Genomic DNA, 18,713 nt, shown 5'->3' on the forward strand with positions numbered 1-18,713 from the left:
TTTTTCCCGCCAAGAGACCAAGATAAAATGTTTTATATAAATCACGAAGTAGATATGTCCGTAGATTTATCAAGTTCTTGAAGGGCTTCAATGTATTTAGTGGTTATTCTTTGGACTTCACGTTGTTTGCCTGTAATTCTTTAGATATTAAATGTTAAATAAATTAATGTTTCAAAACCTATTGTTATCAAAATTTCTTTTAATAATTCTCTTTTGTCTAGTCCTGCAACTTTAGGTTTCCAAGTAATATAAGAGTCATCTAATATAGGTCCTAGTAAATACATACAAAGTTCCTCTAACTTGTCTTTCATATTTTCCTCTGCAATTTTTCGAGTATATACATTTAAAATGGCTTTATATTCATCTGGTGAATGAAGTATTGCTGCTGATGAAAGACGATTCTAAAATATTAGTTATTTTGGCTATTTTTTTTTTGTAACTCACTTCTAAATGACTAATACTCACACTTGTCTCAAAGCCTTCATAACCTTCTAAAAGCATTGCACTTTTAACAATTTTTTGCAAAAATCTCCCACGTCCTAATTTCATTATTTCATCATCTGTTCTTCTTTCAAGCATGGCAATGATTCCTGACTTTCCAGTTGCTCCTTTAAAGCCACTTGAATCCCAATATTGACTGCCTACTGCCCACCATGATTCACTTATTCTTAACCACGAATACATAGCTGCATTGTATGTAAACCCATCACCATCTGAAAGTGTAATAATCACTTGTCCTAGCGAATTTATTGAAGCAGAAACAATGGATGGTGCACTCTTTAATTCGGAAGACTGGAGAACAGACGCATCGAGGATAGGAGCTAAAGAAACTGGAGGATGAGGCGATGATTCATGTACAATGTTCCTTTTATTTCCTAAGTTAAGCAAAATAAAACATGAAATCAATATACCAGACATGCAGCAATCCTATAGATGTAATACACATGAGAAATGGACCTTGACATTCAAGAAAACAGGGAGATGATTCCAATACAATAGATGGAAATAATCTATTTTGTTAATTATATCAATTGTATAAGAAAAAGAGGTAAAATTACCTTCTACCATAAGGCGACCATACAATAATAGTACCATCTTCACATCCTACTGCCCAAAAAAGTGTATTTCCTGCTAACAAAAGAACAGCCTTAGGTAAAAACTCTGTCCACAAAATATTTCCTTTTTTTGAGACAGTTATTCTTGTTGGTTTACGCTCTCCAGTACCATTTCGAACATCTAAAGTGTTATTGGTAATATTAACAGCCATTGAGAGGAATGAAATGACTTTAGGTACTCCAAGACGAATTTGTGAAACACTGGTAGATGGACAAATAACAGCAGGCCTGATAAATTCAGGCACATCTATCTATCGTTTTAAATAAACATGGTTATAAAAATAACAAAAATACTTTTGTCTGATCATTTGTTTGTTTCATTTTTCCTTTCTTTTGAGATGTATGTTGTTCTTCACTTTCTTCTGGGTGATTTTTTCTTTTGTTTCCTATTATTAATGAACGAATACCACCCTTTGGAAGAGCATAAGAAGGACTAGATAAATCTAATGTTTGGCTAGGCTTTTCTTTTTCAGGAGATGTTTGTAAAAGTGACTCAGATAAAGGATTTGCAATAGGAGCGTCAGACAAACTATAATTAATGTTAATTGTTATGATAAGACTATTTCCTACCTAGAAAGAAGCTGTGGTGTTACACGCTTTTTCCCATCTTTTGTAATTGAAACTTTTTGCTGTATAGGTTTATCTATATTGTTTAAAGATGTAGATGATAATGTAGTATTAATTTGAGATTCTTTAGAAGTCGGTGTTGTTTGATGTTTTTCTGTGTATGTTATAGATTCTATCTCTTTATTTGAAATTTCAGATTTTGATTCATTAGAAGTACAAACCACTTTTACAGGTTCAATTCCACCCATTAAGTCTTCCATCCTTTTAACATGAGCATTTGCTTCTGCTTCGTTTGTTTTTATTTCAAGTTCTAATTGAGCAGTTGATTCTGGAAGAACTGCTCCATGACGTCCATGGCCATATTTAGATAACAATTTTTCCTAAAAGTATTAAGTTAAAAAAATATAAATATAGCAGAATTACTGTTTCTGTTGCCGTCAATGGCTCTCCAAATTCGTCTTTATCAAATAAACAAGCTACAATGCTTCCATCATATGAACAAAGAAATAAACATAATCCATCAGGTGACCTGATAGAAATAAGTATATATTATACAATGAAATATTATAAAAATGAATACCAACAAAGATCACCAATACTTTTTTCTGCAATTTCTTGGGTAACAAGAATAGGACGAGGATTCATCGTATTCCAAATACTTAATGTCCTATCCTGTCCAGCGCATGCAATAATTGTCATGATTTTATTATCCTCCTTATTTGTATTGGGAATTCGGAAAATAATAGGATTGAAGGATGTTACTTCTACTGCACCTTCATGGCCAATAAGATTAATAAGGCTTGTCCAAGTCCCACGTTCAATAACAGCAACACTACTTACTGGTCCATTCATTGCATTTGCTCCAGCAATATGTAACCCATCTGGTGACCACGATGGTCTTCTAAAATAAGTTGTAGATGGTGAATTTTTAAAAGGTTTAGATACAGTTTTTTCAAGACAATAATCTGAAGTACGCCATATTTTTATAGTTCTATCATCGCTTTCTGTTGCAAAATATTTTCCAACTGGATCAAATGTAATTCCTTTAACATGACTTTGATGAGCATCTATTTTTTTCAATTTTTCAAATGTAGATCCATGCCAAACAATAATAGCGCTATCCAAACCAACACTTACCAAAATAGAATTGTCGTGAATCCATGCTAAATCTTGAATATCATTATCATGCCCTATTAAACGCCTAAAACTTCTCCAATTCTCTACATTAGTCTCATTACTTCCAAACATTTTTCCAACACTGTGTCCCTGCGAATCAATCTGCCATATAATAATAATTCTATCATCGCTTCCGGATGCCAAATATTTTCCATTTGGCGAAAATCTTACTGTTGTAACAACACCTTTTTTTGTTATTTTTATACATTTAAAAGTCAATTAAAAACCAGTATGAATACTCATTGAACACTACAATATCTTCAATACCGTTTATAGACTATATAGTGTAATATTATTACCAATTGCTTCGGTTCATTGCTATCTTCCTCAAGAATTGCTTTAGTTGACCATATCTTCACTTTTGAGTCTAGAAAATTAGGATTTTCGCACAATTCTTTTACAGAACCCCCACCAAATCCTCCTGATGCAAGTCTAGAGCCGTCAGGCGAAATATGAACCGAAAAAATAGCTTTTGCTTCATTTCGCTCATCTAATCCTTAATATTACATTTTTAAACGAAAAAAAACGCTGTTTTGCCAGCTAAAACGTACCAAAATGACCGAGCCTATAAATATTCTATAAAATGTCGGTTTTTATCTGCTTTTTCTTACCAGGAAGGCTTAATATATAGCATCAATTTTTAATCAAAAAAAATCCCTATAAATGGGCTATTTTCACCCGATTTTTTCGCTGAAAAAAGGGTATTCAAGTATTTTAAGTAATAAAGAAGTGTATTCACTCTGTTTCCGTGCGTTTCTTATGCTTTTTCCCCGGATATACGCTTATAAAGAAGCTCATTCAAAATTGAGAGGTTACAAATCGTTGTAAGAAACGAAGTCGAAAAAAAGGTATTATATAAGGATGAATAAAAATAGTGTGCAATGCCTATATAAAGAGGTAATACGTACGCAGGCAATTCTATAGAAATGATATATGAAACAAAAAATGTTAAATATTCATTTTTAATTTTTATACAAAAACTTTAGAAACAAAACAAAATTCATGTTTATCTGTAGAATATGTATGAATATGTTGCGCCCTGTATGGGTTTAGAGCAGAGTATTAAGGATATAGTAAAGTCATGATAATTATTTGTTTTAGGATCTAAATGTATGAGTATCGATAATATATTATTGTAAATTATGTACTTATAAAATTCCTTTCTGCGTCATCATGTCAAATCGTTTATACGTATAACCCACAAAAGCTAAATTTTGATCGACGTCACTTGGTATTTTATTTTGTAATACAGGTGGAGAATTCATAGTGATATTGGGAATAGTATCGATTTCTTCGAAGTAACTTGTATCGGTGATACTTTTAAGTTGAGGGATGAAAGGAGCGTTTATTTCTCGTATGGTATCCCAATTTACTCCGCGGAAAAAAGGATGTAACTTTATATCATTAGCACCATATCGACCCAGACGTTGATCGGCTGAAGTTAATAATCTATTTGATTAAATTATTTGGAAATAATCATTATAGGACAAATATTACTTTCTAATTAAATCTTCTGCTTCTGCACTAAGATGTAGATCTTCGGGAAAGTAAAGATTTTCCCTCCAATTGATAATTTTTCGATATGTTTCATGTGCATTTTCGCTACAAAAGGGAGGCCATCCAATAAGACATTCAAACATGATTGCACCAAGACTCCACCAATCACATTCTTGTCCATATCCATGCTGTGTAAAAATTTCTGGGGCAATATAATCAGGTGTACCAACAGTGCTATATGCCATAATTCTTCGATTTTTCTTCCATGTAGCAATTTTATCTTTAGAAGACATTGTTAAAGAAATCGTATCAACCATCAATGAATTTTGTGTAGAAGAAGTAGATGTATTTATTTTGCTTTCAAAAAGTCGTTGATAATAAGCATTATCATGAGTTTTATGGAATCCCATAGAAAGACCAAAATCGGATAGCTTAATATGTCCGGTTTTATCAATCAAAATATTATCAGGTTTTATATCACTAAAAATAAAAAGCTTTTGTTTTGAAATAAAAATACTAACCGATGAATAAAACCAAGCTTATGAACTGCTTCAATAGCTAATATGCATTCTGCAATATAAAATCGTGTTACATCTTCTGAAAACGTATCATATTTGATTAACATAGTCATTAAATCACCCCCCGGCAAAAATTCCATAATTAAATATAGATATTGCGAATCTTGAAATGAATAATAAAGTGATACAACCCATGGAGAATCTGACTCTGCCAATACATCCCTTTCTGCTTTAACGTGCGCTAATTGATCTTTTTTAAACATTTCCGATTTAAGCAACGTTTTCATTGCATAAATTTTTCCTGTATCAATTTTTTGTACTAAACGCACCTAAAATACGCTTAAAAATAATTCTTTATCAATATATATCCATTTTTTTTCTAACCTCTCCAAATGCTCCCTTTCCAATCACTTTAACCGTATGAAAATCATTTAATGATAACTTAGTACGCCTTAATCGAAGAAATTGTGATTCTTTTTGACCCAATGAATTAAGTTGACGCTTCTTCCTCTCTTCTGAACCACGATCTTGTGCTAATTTTGCCTCAAAATCCATTCTTCTGGTTTATAATTAGAATAATGTATTCAATATTATTGTTTCGAAAAAAAACCGCTGATTCCTTTCAACCGTCTGTTCAACCGTGACTTTATATAAATGTTCTAGCTTCAATTTAACCGATGCTGCTCGTTCATGTGTTGTCTTTGTAAAACTAGATGCATCTCTAACAAAATAAACCGGATCATATGAAATTGATGACGTTCCTTTATTCATCTCGTTATTGTTATATACTGAGTCCTATTATATTTTAATCATTATTTACGCCTATTTTCATATATTATTACTGATTTTCTCTGCTGAAATGCCGTTGTCTTTTTGCCTGAACCTGATACTTTTTGCATAATAAATTATCCTCTAACTTTTCTTCAAATCCACCTATTTTTCTCCTTCAAAAGCCTATTTAGGGGTTATTTTATACGCTCTTTTCAATTATTTAATAGTTTATGCCTTTTTCCCCGGTATTTATCCTCCTAAACCCTCTTCAAAAGATACTCGAAATCTTGTCGTCGTTGAGTCGGTAAAAAAAGCATAGGTTTAAGTATAAAGAATAAAGTGTTGATTTTAAGATTTGTATTCAGGATTTAGTACCTTTTGATTCTTTCTTGATTGTATTTCCTTTTTTTCCTGTATAAATCTTGTTTTTTTTTCAAAACCTTATTTCAAAAAGAAATATTTATAAAACGAAAAACAGTTCTTCAGAAATAATAGAAACATCTGAAGTCTTTGAATATTATTAGTTTGTCTTTTTATGACTTTTTTTTTGTAACTGATTTTTCTTCCCTTCCTCTTAAGACCGACAAAAATACGAGAAAAATAAAAATCCTAAAATAACAGGAAAAATGAGTCCAACAGTCGATGGAACTGTTCCTACTCCTACTTCCGTAGCGTACTAAATGAATTACGTTTTTTTCCGGTGAAAAAAGACTGATTTTTGAGCTAGATTTGATGTTGAAGGTGTATGTCCATTAAAGGCTGTACAAGTGGATTCTTTAGTCATTTTAAAGATCATAAAACATAGCAGAGAATCACCATCCTTTCAGCCAGCAACAGGTGAATTAGATTTCCTCGAGTTAAGCTCTTTTTTACGGTTTAAAAGGACAACTTTTAGGACTTGATATGAATGGTGTTCTGCAGATCACCAATTCGTTCCCTTTATCGCACGCAAATGAAGGAGAAAATGTGTCATCTTTAGCGCAGAACAGAGTTATCTATATGAAACAGATGATGCGATGTTTAAAAGAAATTGGAGTCGATAATAATGTAGTTGGATGGTACCAAAGTGTCCATTCTGGAGGATTTATTAATACAACACTTATTGAGAACCAGTTTTCATATCATCAAGCACTTAATGATAGAACGGTTGTATTGATTCATGGTGAATTAGCTGTATAATTTTGAAGAAGTTTAATATTATAGATGCGTCTCAGTCTACATATGAAACATTATCATTGAAGGCATTTCGTTTAACACCGTCTTTTGTTGCAGCTAGAAAAGAAGGAAAATTTAATATTGAAAGGTAAAGGTGTATTTTAATAAGATAGTTGTATTTGATATATCAAGTGTTGTTAAATATGGATTGTCGTATGCCAATATTCTTGAGGAACTTCCATTACAAATTCATAATTCTCATCTTGCTATTTCGCTTCTTCATTATTTAGACAACAAGCATAGATTAGATCCGACAGAACCTGCATTGTCACTTAATCTACTTACACCTAATTTTGATAATCTTGAGCCTATAGTTGATTCTTATTATGAAAAGATTTTAGAGAATCTTTTAGAAACAATTGATGATTATCAATATGAGCAAAGTAATTTTCAATATTATCAAAGAACTTTAGCAAGAGAGCAATTAAAGATTCAACAATGGCTTCAAAAAAGACGTTCTGAAAATATTTCAAGAAGTATTAGTGATCAACCATTACTACCTGAAGATGAATGGCAACGTCTTTTTAAATTACCTAGTGAACCATCTCGATTAGAAAGTCTTTTATTGGCCTCACAAATTGGTATGAAAAAAAATGAAACAAAATATTCATTTTTTCATAATTTTAATGAGTATAATCTAATGGTTTAATTTAGATTATTACTGCAAAAAAATTGATACTAATAGTCCATCTGTTCTGACGAAACTTTATGCTTCAATTTCCGGACAGTAAGTTTATAATAAATTCCTTAATAAAAAAAATGTATTCAAGTCATTTGTGAATACAGACATATTATAGTAGAGATTAACCTGTTTTTTTTATCTATTTTTATCAATAAAAATATTATTTTTTCTGAATTGTCGTATTTCACTGTTTTTTAATAAACTTACAAATACTTGATGAATAATTTATCAAGAGTTATATTTGGTTTTCCACGGATATCTCATATTAAGACGTTTAAACGTCCATCTAAACCATGGATTGTCTTTTTTTTGTCTTTTTTCACATTTTCTGGACTTGTAATCTATGATAAAAAAGAAAAAGATAAAGTAATTGAAAAGTATTGTAATAAAGTGAAGTTCCTTTCTGAAAAACCTATGGATCCATTAGAACTTCCAAGGAAAGTGAAGATCTATATGAGTTTGCCGCCAGGAAATGACATTTGGATGATTCAAAATTATTTTCAAGAATATATTAGGCCTATTCTTCAAGCAGGAGCCGTAGATTATGAAATTATTCAAGGAAATAAAGAAGGATATTTACAGCGTCAAGTGTCTGAAGAAATCCTTCAATACCGACGTGGTGAATCTGGTTTAAGTCCAGAAATGCATAAAGTTATGACAAATGTTCGTCCTAGTACTGAAGAAAGCAGTGCTATTATTATAGGAAGGCATTCTTTGAAAGAATATTTGGCAGGAATCCATGATGGTTGGCTTGAAATGCTAGAAAGCCCATCTGTATTGTCTGATTCTTCAAAAACATCAGTTAATATTTTAAAAGAAAGCGTTTCATCAGTTTTGTCTAAAAAAAAATCTGATTCAAACTTTACAGACGATATAACAATTCCTACACTTCAATTTATCCCCTATCCTTATGTTCTTGGGTTTTTCAATATGCATATTCGAATATATCGGTTCTTGAATAGACGTTTCCTTGCTCAATCTATTGCATCAAAAACTGTAGACATCCTTTTATCAAATAATACTCGTTTGTGGTCCGATAATGATAAATATCTTGGAGAAGACGAGTGTCATGGCTGGCCTAAACAATATAAAACTCGTACTACTTCTGGTGTATGGACTGACGATTTTCCTTTAGATAAACGAATCATGAGTCATGTACATCTTTATTGCTGATAATTCAAAAGTATTAATAATCAATAAACCTATTATATTCTCTTTTTCCTAATAAATTTCCTCATTTTCATGTTTCCATAGTAATACCACTCCTCATATATCTTTCTTATTTAAATCTGGATTTTATAAATTCTTTGACTTCCTTATAACAAAATATGCATAGTGTATGTGCTAATTTCTTCTTTCCACAAGAAGAACAATAACTAAAATGCTGAATATCTTTTAATCCTTTACCTGCCTGTCTCATTCGTTTTTTCGAGTATGATGTCTTTTTTTTCGGCGCCGCCCATAATATAGGTTCAAAATACATCTCGTAATCATATTTTATTGGAATTATCCCCGTATATCTCCCCATTCCCGCAAAAATTCCTGTCCATGACATTTTCTCTGGGTACACATATTTTTCAATAATACGTCCAAAAAAACCCAATAACATAATTCAATTCTTATAAATATATATATTCCCGTATATTTCTTTATCTTTTAGCCTTTAATTCTACTAATCTTTCTCCCCAATATATTGATCTTTTATAAACTAATAACTTGGCCAATTTTCGTCAAAAAAAAACGCTGAAAAAAGGTACACATTCACTAAATTCTAAACATTCTCCTCAATACATTTATTTCTCTTTTCATTGCCTTCTTCTACCTATAAATCCTCTTTTCCTTCCTCTCTTTCTTCCTCTCTTCTTATTACTGCTCATTTATCGGTCGTCGTTACTATGACAACTCCAACGTGGTGGTTGTCATAGAAACCTCTCATAGAATCTCCACACACTAAGATTCAATCAGATGTTTAATTTAAACACAAACAACGCCTAAATTTGCTTTATTTATGACAAAAGTAAATTATAATTTGTTATTTTGTTTAATTATTAACATTTTTTCTGGTATTCAAATTGCCTATTGTAATATCAGGACCGTCGGGTAAGAGAGGATTTGTTGAGTAAGAAGGGGTTAATATGAAGAAGGATCAGGCAAATCGACGTTAATTCGTAGATTATTTGCAAATCATCCAGGTCGCTTTGGTTTTTCAGTTTCCCGTATTATATATATATATATTGAAATAAGGATTTTGATAATGAATAATAGATACAACACGACAACCACGTATAACAGAGAAGGATGGGGTACATTATCATTTTACGACGGATGAGAATTTCCTTAAGCTTATTTCTGAGAATGCGTTTATAGAATATGCAAATTTTTCAGGAAATATGTATGGTACAACAGTAAAAGCAGTAGAAGAAGTTATGGCAAAAGGATATACATGTATTATGGATATTGATATGCAAGTATGATAAGGGAATTGATAGGGAAAATGATAATAATATTTCTATAAGGGAGTTTTATCGATTAAAAAGGCCCCGATAAGTGCAAAATATGTATTTATAGCGCCGCCGGACCTAGAGGTACTTGAAGAAAGATTAAGAAAAAGAGGAACAGATACAGAGGATAGTATAAGGGAACGATTGAAAAGAGCCGCTTTTGAAATGGAGTATGCAAAATGTCCAGGATCGCATGATTTAGTTTTGGTGAATGATGATTTAGATGAGACATATAAAAAGCTAGAAAGATTTTGCTTAGAAAATGAATTATAAGTTTTGAGAAATGAAATTGAAGATGAATAGAATGTGTATATTTGAAAATTGGTGTATAATGTGTTTTTTTTTTTATATATATAGATTAGAAGATATGTTTATGCCAAATTGTCGCCCATAGAGCCTCTAGTAATAGGACGGGAGCCAGATCCCATAGCAGATGATTCTTTTAAAGCAAGTAATTGGCGACTACGAAAGTTTTCATAATGAATATGTGCTGTTGTTTCAATTAAGTCCTGCAAATGTGTACGTGCCAAGAAATTCCTTAAATATACGAATTCGCAGTGATTTTCATTTTCAACTAATAAAAAATGAGTTGAAAAATGAGAGAAAAAAAGAAAAGGTTATTACTGTTGATAACGCCCCAACGATTTTGACGACCACGAATAATTTTTCCATCTACAGCAATTGTTTTTTCAGAACCAACAATGCAAAATGGAATAATGTTTTTAATTTGTGAATTTAACGCTCTTTCTTCGTCACTGCATTCTTCGCTATCATAAGGATATGTTCTGATACCATGAAAACCAAGTTCCTCTCGAATCTAATAAAAATAAGTATTATTCAAAGTATAATTAATGTTTACTCTTTTTTTGAATGCTATACGCTCTTCTAATGTCAAGGAATCGGATTTAGCAATGACAGGTACTACATTTACCACGTTTGCAAGCTTCTTAAGAACTATTATATCAATTGGCTTAAGACTTAAAGATTTCATATTAGTAAGATGATTTAATGACCTTTTATAGACACTTACGAGTGACCTGATGGCTGAATAAAAAATAAACAGCAATGAATACGTGTATCTTGGATATATCTGTCTCTTTGTGCTGTAAGTTCTTTTTTCAAGTAGAACGAGTGCTGGTCTTTAATATATTTGATAATAGGATCCCAACTATCATCTTTCTAAATCTTTTAAACTAAATTATTAATAATATTACCATCGTTCATTATTAACAAGATCACCATATCCCGGTGTATCTATAATGTTTAACTTCAAGTTAACCCCATTTTCCTCCAAGACTATTGGGTTTCTCCATTAGTTTATTATATAAAAATATGGATTTATACCATGAGAAACACTATGAATCTCTGTTGTTTGGCGAATTGGTTCCTCTGAACTTAAACGTCCTTTACTGTCCATCAAGTGCGCTGCAAACAATGTATTAATCAATGTAGACTTTCCAAGACCTGTTTGGCCTAAAAAATATTCAATTTGGCCTTCTTTTTCCTTTTATTTTCAATAAAAATATTACCAACACACATAATGTTAAATTGAAACCCTCGTCTTATCAGTTTTCGCTCAATTTGCTTTGTAATAGAATCAAAGCCTATTTTCCTCTTGTTTTAGACACAGAAATGTCTCAATTTATTTCTTTTAAAATAAAACCTACCGACATATCCACTTGATTGAATTGGTCCCTGTTTGGGCTTTAATTAAGCTTAAAATACATAAAATTTCCATTTCTTCACCTTAACGTACGGCGTCATGTTCATATTCCTAGGAGAAATTACTCCTGACATTCTTAAGCCTTGAATTATTCTTTTTTACTTGTCGATATTTGTTATGTTAATAGTTGAGAGGTTAATCGGCTGCCACGGGTTAAGTCAAAAGATAAAAAGCCATAATAAAAAAGATACATAAAAGTGACAGAATAAGGTGTTAGTATGTGAGATAGTTGAGATGAAGAGGGTATTTGAAGTATTTATAGGTAAGTTTTGAGATCGAATGAAATGGAAGTTGAAAGGAAAAAATCAAGTTTTATATCTCTTTGAAGCAATTGAATTGATTGTATCTGAGTTGTGTATGTCGTTTTTATCATTTTCTTTTTGAAAAGATTCTTGTTGATTTAATACAGGATCAGGCATTTCATTTAAAACGAATGAAGAATCATTTCTAGAGATAAATTAAAAAATAAATAAATAAATGAAGAGGATTACCTGGAGGTATTATTATTTGCAAAACGTTTAGTACTTGTTGATTGAAAAGGATCTTGATGATAATTTCGAGTATGTGTTGGAGGAGCACCAACAAGGCGAGAAGTAGGTGGTTGTTTAGTGCGATTAGATATTAATGGAGCCATGTTTATTGGTGTATTTTGACGTCTTATGGGAGTTGATTTTGTATGATCTAATCCTGGTGTTTTTCTTAAAGAAGGACTATCGATATGTGGATTAAAGGCTACGCCAGAAGAAGCATCAATGACCCCTTTGGAATTGGTAATTGCAGATCGTGTATTAACAAACATTGGAATATAATCTGGTGGATGATCTGTTTAATAAGTGAATAAGAGGATTTAATGAAATATTTGTGATGAATAATTACATACCAGTGTTTTGTTTTATAGAGGTAGGATTCTGAGGAAGTTTAGGAGGTTCATTTAAAGAATATGGTTTAGATTCTTTTTCTGTCTCCTTTTTTTGTAAAGAATCTGTAAAATTATGTGAAGTGTTTGTTGTAGACTTTTGTTCAAAGCGTCCGTTTTTAGATAAATTTGCAGATGTAGTATGATATTCTTCTGCTACATGAACGTTATCATCAATTAGATCTGAATGGGAAAAATTAGAAAATGTACTATTCCCCATTAATATTATTTTAATACAAAATTAAGGAACTACTCTTCAATATCGTATTCGAATTGATGACAAAATTCTGGATCTATAGGTTTATCTATTTCCTGAAAATCTATATCATCAAATTCATCACCTAATTCATTTAAAAAAAAAGAATTGAATATCTTGTAACAGACCATCTTCATAAAGTTCTGATTCCCTAGTTAATGTAGGGACTTCTTTCGATGCTATAATGAAATAAATAATTTTCTTTCTATAACGTAAAAATTTACGAATATTTTTCTCTGGTTGTGCTACAATTAATGTTTCCTTCGATTCAATTGGTTTTGCAACATTATTTGGAATTTTGTTAAAAGCACTCGGATGACGATGAAGTTCAGAAACATCAAATTTGTTCTAAATAATTAAAACACATTTCTCAATAAAAATATCATTATACCTTTGTTACATTGATTTTTCCAATTTCTCTTAAATAAGTTTTATCATAAAGACAATTTCCAAGAACATTACCAAATGTTCTCAATGCTCTTTTCAAGGCATCCGTTGTTCCCTCCTTTTTAGCCTATTGCATATTATTACTTATTTCTTGTATAATTATTCCTTTTTTTAAATAATTTACTTTTTCAAACGCTGCTCCTTTTCCTCTAAAATTTTCCACGCAACCATAACCAATATCCTCATGATAAATACCATTCTTCAATGTTACACGAACAATCACTGATACCCCTAGATTTAATCGTCCTGATTCCTTGAATTCATCTATCTGAAATAACATAAATCTCTTATTTAAAAAAAAAAAACCATTAATACATAATCAACCTGTATATTCTGAATACTAGACGACCATCCATTAAATCCAAATACTTCGTTCGCCAGATTAATTACTTTCCACGCCTCAAGATAATGAACCTTGGAACCATTCACTCCTGGACGATATGATATATATTCCGGTCCCAGCTGCCGATCCAACAATGATTGAAGCACTGATGCCTCTTTTTCTGTATATTCCTGTGCAATTTTATGTTCTTTTCCCTGATTTGATTCCAATGCCTTAGATACTTGTGCCTGAACGGCTTGATCCTCTAATTTCTTCATTTTTAACCCGGAAAAAAACGATTCCTATAAAAACAAATAAGCAGAATCTCTTTTTCATGTTAATTCTTACTTAAAACCTTGTTTTATCCGCTTTTTTTCGCTTTTTTTTTCTCTGCCTAAATATGTAGGTTGTAAGGAGTGCTATACGTGGACGTCCAGAAGGTGATATCGGCCATAGTGAAGCAACGTCAAAAAAAATGTATGAGAAAAAAGGCGGTAAAAAGGGATAATTTAAGGGAGAAAAGCATATTTACAGATGAATTTCAGGAATGATTGTGTATATTATGTTATTTTTGTAATTTGAATGAGGAAAAACGGTGGTCTGGTTAAAGAGATATGGAAAAAATAGAAGATCCTTTTTTTGAAGCAAAAGAGTATGTTAAATGAGAGGAAAAAGCGATATCTGAAGGTTTTTATTAAGGCAAATAACATTTCAGTTTTCAGAAGCACGTTATTTGTATGATTTATACGTTAAAACGGCGAGAGAAGGGAATATTGGGACATCGAGTACATTATTGGATATTTCGAATGAATTATGGAAGATCATTAATGAAATTGATGATTGTTTAATAGATCTGGAGGAGGTTGTGTTTGCAGTTGAAAGACAGCCTGAAAAATATAAGATTTCGGATGAGGAGGCATCTGAGCGACGTTTATTTGTCAATCGAGCTAGAAATGATTTGGAACAGATGCAAAAGGATATGAGTGAGCCAGTAGAAGATGTTTGTTGTAGAAGAGAAGAAAAAGTTTAGTATTTTATGTATTTTTTTTTACTTATTTTTTTAAAGCTTTTAAAACAAACAGTACATGATGAAGAATCATTAGATAATTCTTTAGCTATGAGTCCTAAGTTGGCATTAAAATATCAAAAGTTGCTTGAAGATGAACAAGATACTCAATTAGATTATGTATTTGGAACCGTACAGAATTTAAGAGAACAAGCATCAATTATGGGTAGAGAATTGGAGGAACAATTTGAGTATGTTTTAATTTATATTATTATTTTTCTTGATAAATCTTAGATTGATCGAAGAAGTTGATACGCGAATAGAAAGAACAGGTGAAAAATTAAAACGAGGATTTAGAAATATGAAATGGGTAATTAAGAAAAATGAAGGTAAATTTCTTTCAAAAGTATTAGAAAATAATCTTTCTAAGACAAAATATCTTCCTATTTTATAGTTTTCCTTATTATAATATTGATTGTTTTATTAATACTTATATTTTTATTTTGAATATTAAATTCAGATGTTTTCAACTTTAAAATATATAATTATTTACAACTTTGTTCTTTTTTTAGATGGTTCTTCTTCTGATATATTGTCTCCGTTTTCTAAAATATATTTATATCGAAATAATTTAATAAATAAAATATACCATTTTCTAAATCTATTTCTTCATCTTCATTTTCCTCATTTTCTTGAAGTGCATCTGTAAAATATTTCACTGCATTTGGATAAAGATCCTCCGCAATAAAAATAGCAAGTTCTTCTCCATCTTCAAATATATCATTCTCTTTTCCTGTCCATGAAAACCATGTAAAAAAACTCGGCGCCGTTCCCTTAGTTTGTCTCGTCAAGTCTTTATTCTTTTTCCATTCTATATTCACTTTTTCTGAAATCAATTGAGATGGCTCTTTATTAATATTCGACGACGATGCTTCTGCCTTTTGACTTGAATATCTAAAAAGTTTTTCAAGATAAAGACTATTCGATTCCAAGTATTCATTCGCCTCAAATTCAAAAACAATCTTAATATCACGAGGATCCTCATTCGGTCGATATACCCTTAGATCAATCAAATGTTCAAGTACCTTATAATATTAATAAATATTATCTTTTTTTTTTATTCTTTTTATACATTAGCATCCTCCGGACTTATATAAACAGCTAAAAATATTAGTTTCCTTGTATTTATTTAAAAATTTACAAAGTTCATCACTAGGTGCTGCTTCTATCTATATTTTATCTTAGTTTTATTTATTAATTCCTTACAAATCCCACCGCAATCGGCCAAAATTTCGGTATTTTCCTTAAAACATTTGCTCTCTTTTCATAAAGTGGATTAAATAATTCAACTTGATGTTTTACTATTATTCATATTAATTTTATTCCTTTTAATTCCTGTAAAAAACTACAAAGTTCAACATCTGCTTTTTCAAATTCAAGTTCAATATCTGCAACTTCATCAAGAGATGTTGTATTAGTTTCTGACTGTATTTCTGATCTTTTTTCATTTGTTTTTTTAGCTGACATTTTTATGTATTTTTTCAAAATTATTTTTACTTAAGTTGTTGATAAGAAACTTATATATATTTTACGATAAGATAAGATAAGATTAGGAGGATAAGAGGAGAGGAAGAGATAAGAGAGAAGAGAGGAGAGAGAGGAGAGAATATAAGAGATTAGATAAAGTAAGAAAGAGATTAGATGCTATAAAAGATTTTATATGATAAAATTTATAAGATATAAGATAAGATATTAGATGTATAAGATCTATAAGATGTATAAGATAAGATATTGAAGATAAGATATAAAATTAAATAAAAAAGTTAAAGATTAAAAAGTTTTTAGATTTAAATAATTTTATTTTTATAAATGTTTTAAATAAATATTAAAAGATTAAGAAGAATTATATGTTAATAGAGTAATAAGTATAAAATTGAATAAAAAAAAGTAGTAAAATTGAATAAAAAAAGTAGTAAAATTGAATAAATAATATAATAAATAAGTTATTTACAAGTTATTGGATTAATTAGTTAAAGTTATCTTAAATAACTTGAATTATATTTTGATAGGTTTAATTAATAAGTCGTATCGATTAAACGTCAGAAATTATAAAAACCAATAAAGTCAAGAATAAATATAATAAATTGTAGAAAAAGTACTTAAATATTAGTAAAACATAATTATAATCGTTTATATTTTATTAATCCATTTTGAACGGAGAAAAACATGTTTTTTTTGAGAAAAAGTGATAATAACGGGGAAAATAGTGAAATTGGAGAAGCAACACCACTATTATTAAATAAAAGAAGAATTTTATTTGAAATACCTACATTTGAATGGGATTTCATAAAAAAAATAATTATTGTTATAGTTAAAAAAATAATTATTTTTTATTTATTTATTTTTATTATACTATTATCATTGATATCGTTAATTTTATATGTGAATAAGAGGAATCTATCAGAGGGATATAAAGTTTCATTTGAAGAAATTGATGTGAAAAATGTGACTAAAGATGGACTTAATATATGGATAACTGGTTTTGTTGAAGTTGATTATTCTAATATTAAACCTAAGATTGTAAGAAAAGTATGGAAAGGTTTTACAGGAATGATGGGAAATTTGAATATATATGGATTAAATTTTAATATTTATCTTCCAGATTATTCAGAAAAAAAGGTAGCAACAGTAATTTTATCTAAAATTGAAATAGATATACGAGATCGACATTATACGAATTTTAATGAAATGACCTTTTCAAAATTTGATAATTCAATGGTTTTAATAGAATCACTTAAACATTTTTCTCAAGAAAAATTTTATGATATTAAAATATCTAGAGATGCGAGTTTTCGTTTACATTTTTTTCATTTTTTGGTATTTCCAGTATCTATTGGTAGAATGACGAGTATCTATAGTAAGTTTTTAAATTATTTTATGCAATTGTATAACATAAGCAAGATTTTCCTGAAACAAGTCTTGATAAAGTGTTTGATATGAATTCTCTAGTAATTAAAGATTCATCGTCCGATTATCTTAATGCTGAAATTCAATTGAGTACCAAAATAGATTTTTCAATTAGTACATATCTTCCTTATTTAACATGGAATGTATTGGTTCCTTCTTGTGATGAGACAAAGCATATAAAAATTGCGAATATTAAAAGCTATTTTTTTTATATAAAATCATCAAAAAGACTCAATATAACACTATTATCACGTATAATATTACCTAATAATGAACTTATAGATGTTTGCAATGATACTGGAATTTCACCATTGAACAGAATAGTTTCTCAATGTTTTTCTAAAAATTATCCATATATCTATATAATAGGTGACGCTTCTGAAACTTCTATGGAATCATACGTTCCTTCATGGTTATTTCGAACATTAACTACTACTGAAATTCCTATTCCTCTCTATGGATTCCCTAAAATAAACTTTATAAAATCAGTTAAAATAGATAAATTTGTGGTGGAAGATAATAAAAAAGGTTTGACTCGAAGTGCTTTCTGGTCTTCTCCTAGTTTTTATGGAATCGTTACTGTTAAAATAGGATTTCCAGGTACTTTTGACTTTTATATAAACGTTACACATATTTGTCTCAATATTGAATTATCAAATGATGGTATACCTTTTTCAAAAATTTCACAGAACGATTGGGTTTCTTCTACTTCTTTAAGACCAATGCCTTCTGTATTGCTATTAAAAACAAAAATATATGATAAATATTTCAAAATTTTAAACACAACTGCATTCAATAAAATACTCAAGGAAATCATTTTACATAGAACTAATAATTTCACTTTTTACATTAAAGGTAATATATCTTTAAAACTTGATTCTCGTTTAGGTTTCCTTTATTTTCAAAATGTTCCAATATCTACTAATGTTTTGATCGAATATTGAACATCATGACTTACTCATCCTTCAAATCATTCTTTATCACCTTTTCCACTTTATTATATATTATCAATCAAAACATTTCTACTAATTATT

The 18,713-nt window shown here is 29.9% G+C and overlaps 11 protein-coding genes across 11 annotated transcripts; 5 read left to right on the forward strand and 6 right to left on the reverse strand.

Moving 5' to 3' along the window:
• Nucleotides 1-41: 41 nt before the first annotated feature.
• Nucleotides 42-3,492, reverse strand: T552_02514 (hypothetical protein; the record flags this gene model as incomplete). Its single annotated transcript, XM_018371051.1, has 13 exons — nucleotides 42-130; nucleotides 179-401; nucleotides 445-865; nucleotides 912-1,010; nucleotides 1,059-1,366; nucleotides 1,410-1,644; nucleotides 1,686-2,062; nucleotides 2,106-2,211; nucleotides 2,263-3,043; nucleotides 3,086-3,107; nucleotides 3,158-3,354; nucleotides 3,410-3,423; nucleotides 3,470-3,492. The coding sequence occupies 13 exons, from the start codon at nucleotides 3,490-3,492 to the stop codon at nucleotides 42-44; spliced, it is 2,895 nt and encodes a 964-aa protein (XP_018225212.1).
• A 424-nt stretch (nucleotides 3,493-3,916) lies between these two features.
• On the reverse strand, nucleotides 3,917-5,818 carry T552_02515 (serine/threonine-protein kinase CBK1). Its single transcript, XM_018371052.1, has 7 exons — nucleotides 5,716-5,818; nucleotides 5,484-5,668; nucleotides 5,258-5,432; nucleotides 4,877-5,202; nucleotides 4,356-4,835; nucleotides 4,007-4,307; nucleotides 3,917-3,962 (listed from the first exon to the last, which is right to left on the reverse strand). The coding sequence occupies exons 1-6, from the start codon at nucleotides 5,770-5,772 to the stop codon at nucleotides 4,007-4,009; spliced, it is 1,524 nt and encodes a 507-aa protein (XP_018225213.1). The 5' UTR covers nucleotides 5,773-5,818; the 3' UTR covers nucleotides 3,917-3,962.
• A 452-nt stretch (nucleotides 5,819-6,270) lies between these two features.
• T552_02516 (hypothetical protein) lies at nucleotides 6,271-7,508 on the forward strand (the record flags this gene model as incomplete). The annotated part of the gene is made up of 5 exons (XM_018371053.1): nucleotides 6,271-6,317; nucleotides 6,372-6,481; nucleotides 6,528-6,806; nucleotides 6,848-6,947; nucleotides 6,992-7,508. 5 exons carry the CDS (start codon nucleotides 6,271-6,273, stop codon nucleotides 7,506-7,508), a joined length of 1,053 nt encoding a protein of 350 aa, XP_018225214.1.
• A 211-nt stretch (nucleotides 7,509-7,719) lies between these two features.
• Nucleotides 7,720-8,745, forward strand: T552_02517 (hypothetical protein). The gene has a single exon (XM_018371054.1). The coding sequence runs from the start codon at nucleotides 7,758-7,760 to the stop codon at nucleotides 8,712-8,714; it is 957 nt and encodes a 318-aa protein (XP_018225215.1). The 5' UTR covers nucleotides 7,720-7,757; the 3' UTR covers nucleotides 8,715-8,745.
• Nucleotides 8,746-8,774: 29 nt separating this feature from the next.
• T552_02518 (ribosomal protein L32) lies at nucleotides 8,775-9,196 on the reverse strand. The gene has a single exon (XM_018371055.1). It carries the CDS (start codon nucleotides 9,148-9,150, stop codon nucleotides 8,821-8,823), a length of 330 nt encoding a protein of 109 aa, XP_018225216.1. The 5' UTR covers nucleotides 9,151-9,196; the 3' UTR covers nucleotides 8,775-8,820.
• A 353-nt stretch (nucleotides 9,197-9,549) lies between these two features.
• On the forward strand, nucleotides 9,550-10,315 carry T552_02519 (guanylate kinase; the record flags this gene model as incomplete). Its single annotated transcript, XM_018371056.1, has 4 exons — nucleotides 9,550-9,604; nucleotides 9,686-9,757; nucleotides 9,807-10,009; nucleotides 10,058-10,315. 4 exons carry the CDS (start codon nucleotides 9,550-9,552, stop codon nucleotides 10,313-10,315), a joined length of 588 nt encoding a protein of 195 aa, XP_018225217.1.
• A 50-nt stretch (nucleotides 10,316-10,365) lies between these two features.
• On the reverse strand, nucleotides 10,366-11,885 carry T552_02520 (hypothetical protein). The gene is made up of 9 exons (XM_018371057.1): nucleotides 11,789-11,885; nucleotides 11,710-11,737; nucleotides 11,572-11,646; nucleotides 11,387-11,515; nucleotides 11,257-11,338; nucleotides 11,073-11,210; nucleotides 10,902-11,019; nucleotides 10,667-10,859; nucleotides 10,366-10,616 (listed from the first exon to the last, which is right to left on the reverse strand). Exons 1-9 carry the CDS (start codon nucleotides 11,837-11,839, stop codon nucleotides 10,414-10,416), a joined length of 1,017 nt encoding a protein of 338 aa, XP_018225218.1. The 5' UTR covers nucleotides 11,840-11,885; the 3' UTR covers nucleotides 10,366-10,413.
• Nucleotides 11,886-12,025: 140 nt separating this feature from the next.
• Nucleotides 12,026-14,076, reverse strand: T552_02521 (hypothetical protein). Its single transcript, XM_018371058.1, has 10 exons — nucleotides 14,055-14,076; nucleotides 13,700-14,008; nucleotides 13,509-13,652; nucleotides 13,329-13,451; nucleotides 13,162-13,285; nucleotides 13,066-13,116; nucleotides 12,935-13,022; nucleotides 12,646-12,890; nucleotides 12,257-12,587; nucleotides 12,026-12,212 (listed from the first exon to the last, which is right to left on the reverse strand). The coding sequence occupies exons 2-10, from the start codon at nucleotides 13,982-13,984 to the stop codon at nucleotides 12,071-12,073; spliced, it is 1,533 nt and encodes a 510-aa protein (XP_018225219.1). The 5' UTR covers nucleotides 13,985-14,008; nucleotides 14,055-14,076; the 3' UTR covers nucleotides 12,026-12,070.
• Nucleotides 14,077-14,320: 244 nt separating this feature from the next.
• T552_02522 (hypothetical protein) lies at nucleotides 14,321-15,166 on the forward strand (the record flags this gene model as incomplete). Its single annotated transcript, XM_018371059.1, has 4 exons — nucleotides 14,321-14,358; nucleotides 14,406-14,730; nucleotides 14,773-14,963; nucleotides 15,007-15,166. 4 exons carry the CDS (start codon nucleotides 14,321-14,323, stop codon nucleotides 15,164-15,166), a joined length of 714 nt encoding a protein of 237 aa, XP_018225220.1.
• Nucleotides 15,167-15,218: 52 nt separating this feature from the next.
• Nucleotides 15,219-16,279, reverse strand: T552_02523 (hypothetical protein). The gene is made up of 6 exons (XM_018371060.1): nucleotides 16,122-16,279; nucleotides 15,988-16,073; nucleotides 15,914-15,941; nucleotides 15,845-15,873; nucleotides 15,362-15,797; nucleotides 15,219-15,317 (listed from the first exon to the last, which is right to left on the reverse strand). Exons 1-6 carry the CDS (start codon nucleotides 16,237-16,239, stop codon nucleotides 15,262-15,264), a joined length of 753 nt encoding a protein of 250 aa, XP_018225221.1. The 5' UTR covers nucleotides 16,240-16,279; the 3' UTR covers nucleotides 15,219-15,261.
• A 659-nt stretch (nucleotides 16,280-16,938) lies between these two features.
• T552_04164 (hypothetical protein) lies at nucleotides 16,939-18,623 on the forward strand (the record flags this gene model as incomplete). The annotated part of the gene is made up of 2 exons (XM_018372215.1): nucleotides 16,939-17,629; nucleotides 17,674-18,623. 2 exons carry the CDS (start codon nucleotides 16,939-16,941, stop codon nucleotides 18,621-18,623), a joined length of 1,641 nt encoding a protein of 546 aa, XP_018225222.1.
• Nucleotides 18,624-18,713: the final 90 nt, after the last annotated feature.

The sequence above is a fragment of the Pneumocystis carinii genome (assembly GCF_001477545.1).
Source record: "Pneumocystis carinii B80 chromosome Unknown supercont1.11, whole genome shotgun sequence".
NCBI classification, from domain to species: domain Eukaryota; kingdom Fungi; phylum Ascomycota; class Pneumocystomycetes; order Pneumocystales; family Pneumocystaceae; genus Pneumocystis; species Pneumocystis carinii.

Coding starts and splice junctions, on each gene's coding strand:
- T552_02515 (XM_018371052.1), bottom strand. CDS start 5,772: ATGCAAAAAGTATCAGGTTCAGGCAAAAAGACAACGGCATTTCAGCAG. Junction 5,669..5,715: donor CATTTCAGCAGAGAAAATCA/GTAATAATATAT, acceptor AAAATATAATAG/GACTCAGTATATAACAATAA. Junction 5,203..5,257: donor GAAAGGGAGCATTTGGAGAG/GTTAGAAAAAAA, acceptor AGCGTATTTTAG/GTGCGTTTAGTACAAAAAAT.
- T552_02517 (XM_018371054.1), top strand. CDS start 7,758: ATGAATAATTTATCAAGAGTTATATTTGGTTTTCCACGGATATCTCAT.
- T552_02518 (XM_018371055.1), bottom strand. CDS start 9,150: ATGTTATTGGGTTTTTTTGGACGTATTATTGAAAAATATGTGTACCCA.
- T552_02520 (XM_018371057.1), bottom strand. CDS start 11,839: ATGTCAGGAGTAATTTCTCCTAGGAATATGAACATGACGCCGTACGTT. Junction 11,738..11,788: donor ACATGACGCCGTACGTTAAG/GTGAAGAAATGG, acceptor AAGCCCAAACAG/GGACCAATTCAATCAAGTGG. Junction 11,020..11,072: donor ATTCAGCCATCAGGTCACTC/GTAAGTGTCTAT, acceptor GAAATCTTTAAG/TCTTAAGCCAATTGATATAA.
- T552_02521 (XM_018371058.1), bottom strand. CDS start 13,984: ATGAAGAAATTAGAGGATCAAGCCGTTCAGGCACAAGTATCTAAGGCA. Junction 13,117..13,161: donor ACAACCAGAGAAAAATATTC/GTAAATTTTTAC, acceptor ATTTCATTATAG/CATCGAAAGAAGTCCCTACA. Junction 12,588..12,645: donor CTCTATAAAACAAAACACTG/GTATGTAATTAT, acceptor CTTATTAAACAG/ATCATCCACCAGATTATATT.
- T552_02523 (XM_018371060.1), bottom strand. CDS start 16,239: ATGTCAGCTAAAAAAACAAATGAAAAAAGATCAGAAATACAGTCAGAA. Junction 15,942..15,987: donor CGAAATTTTGGCCGATTGCG/GTGGGATTTGTA, acceptor GATAAAATATAG/ATAGAAGCAGCACCTAGTGA. Junction 15,798..15,844: donor TAAGTCCGGAGGATGCTAAT/GTATAAAAAGAA, acceptor TAATATTATAAG/GTACTTGAACATTTGATTGA.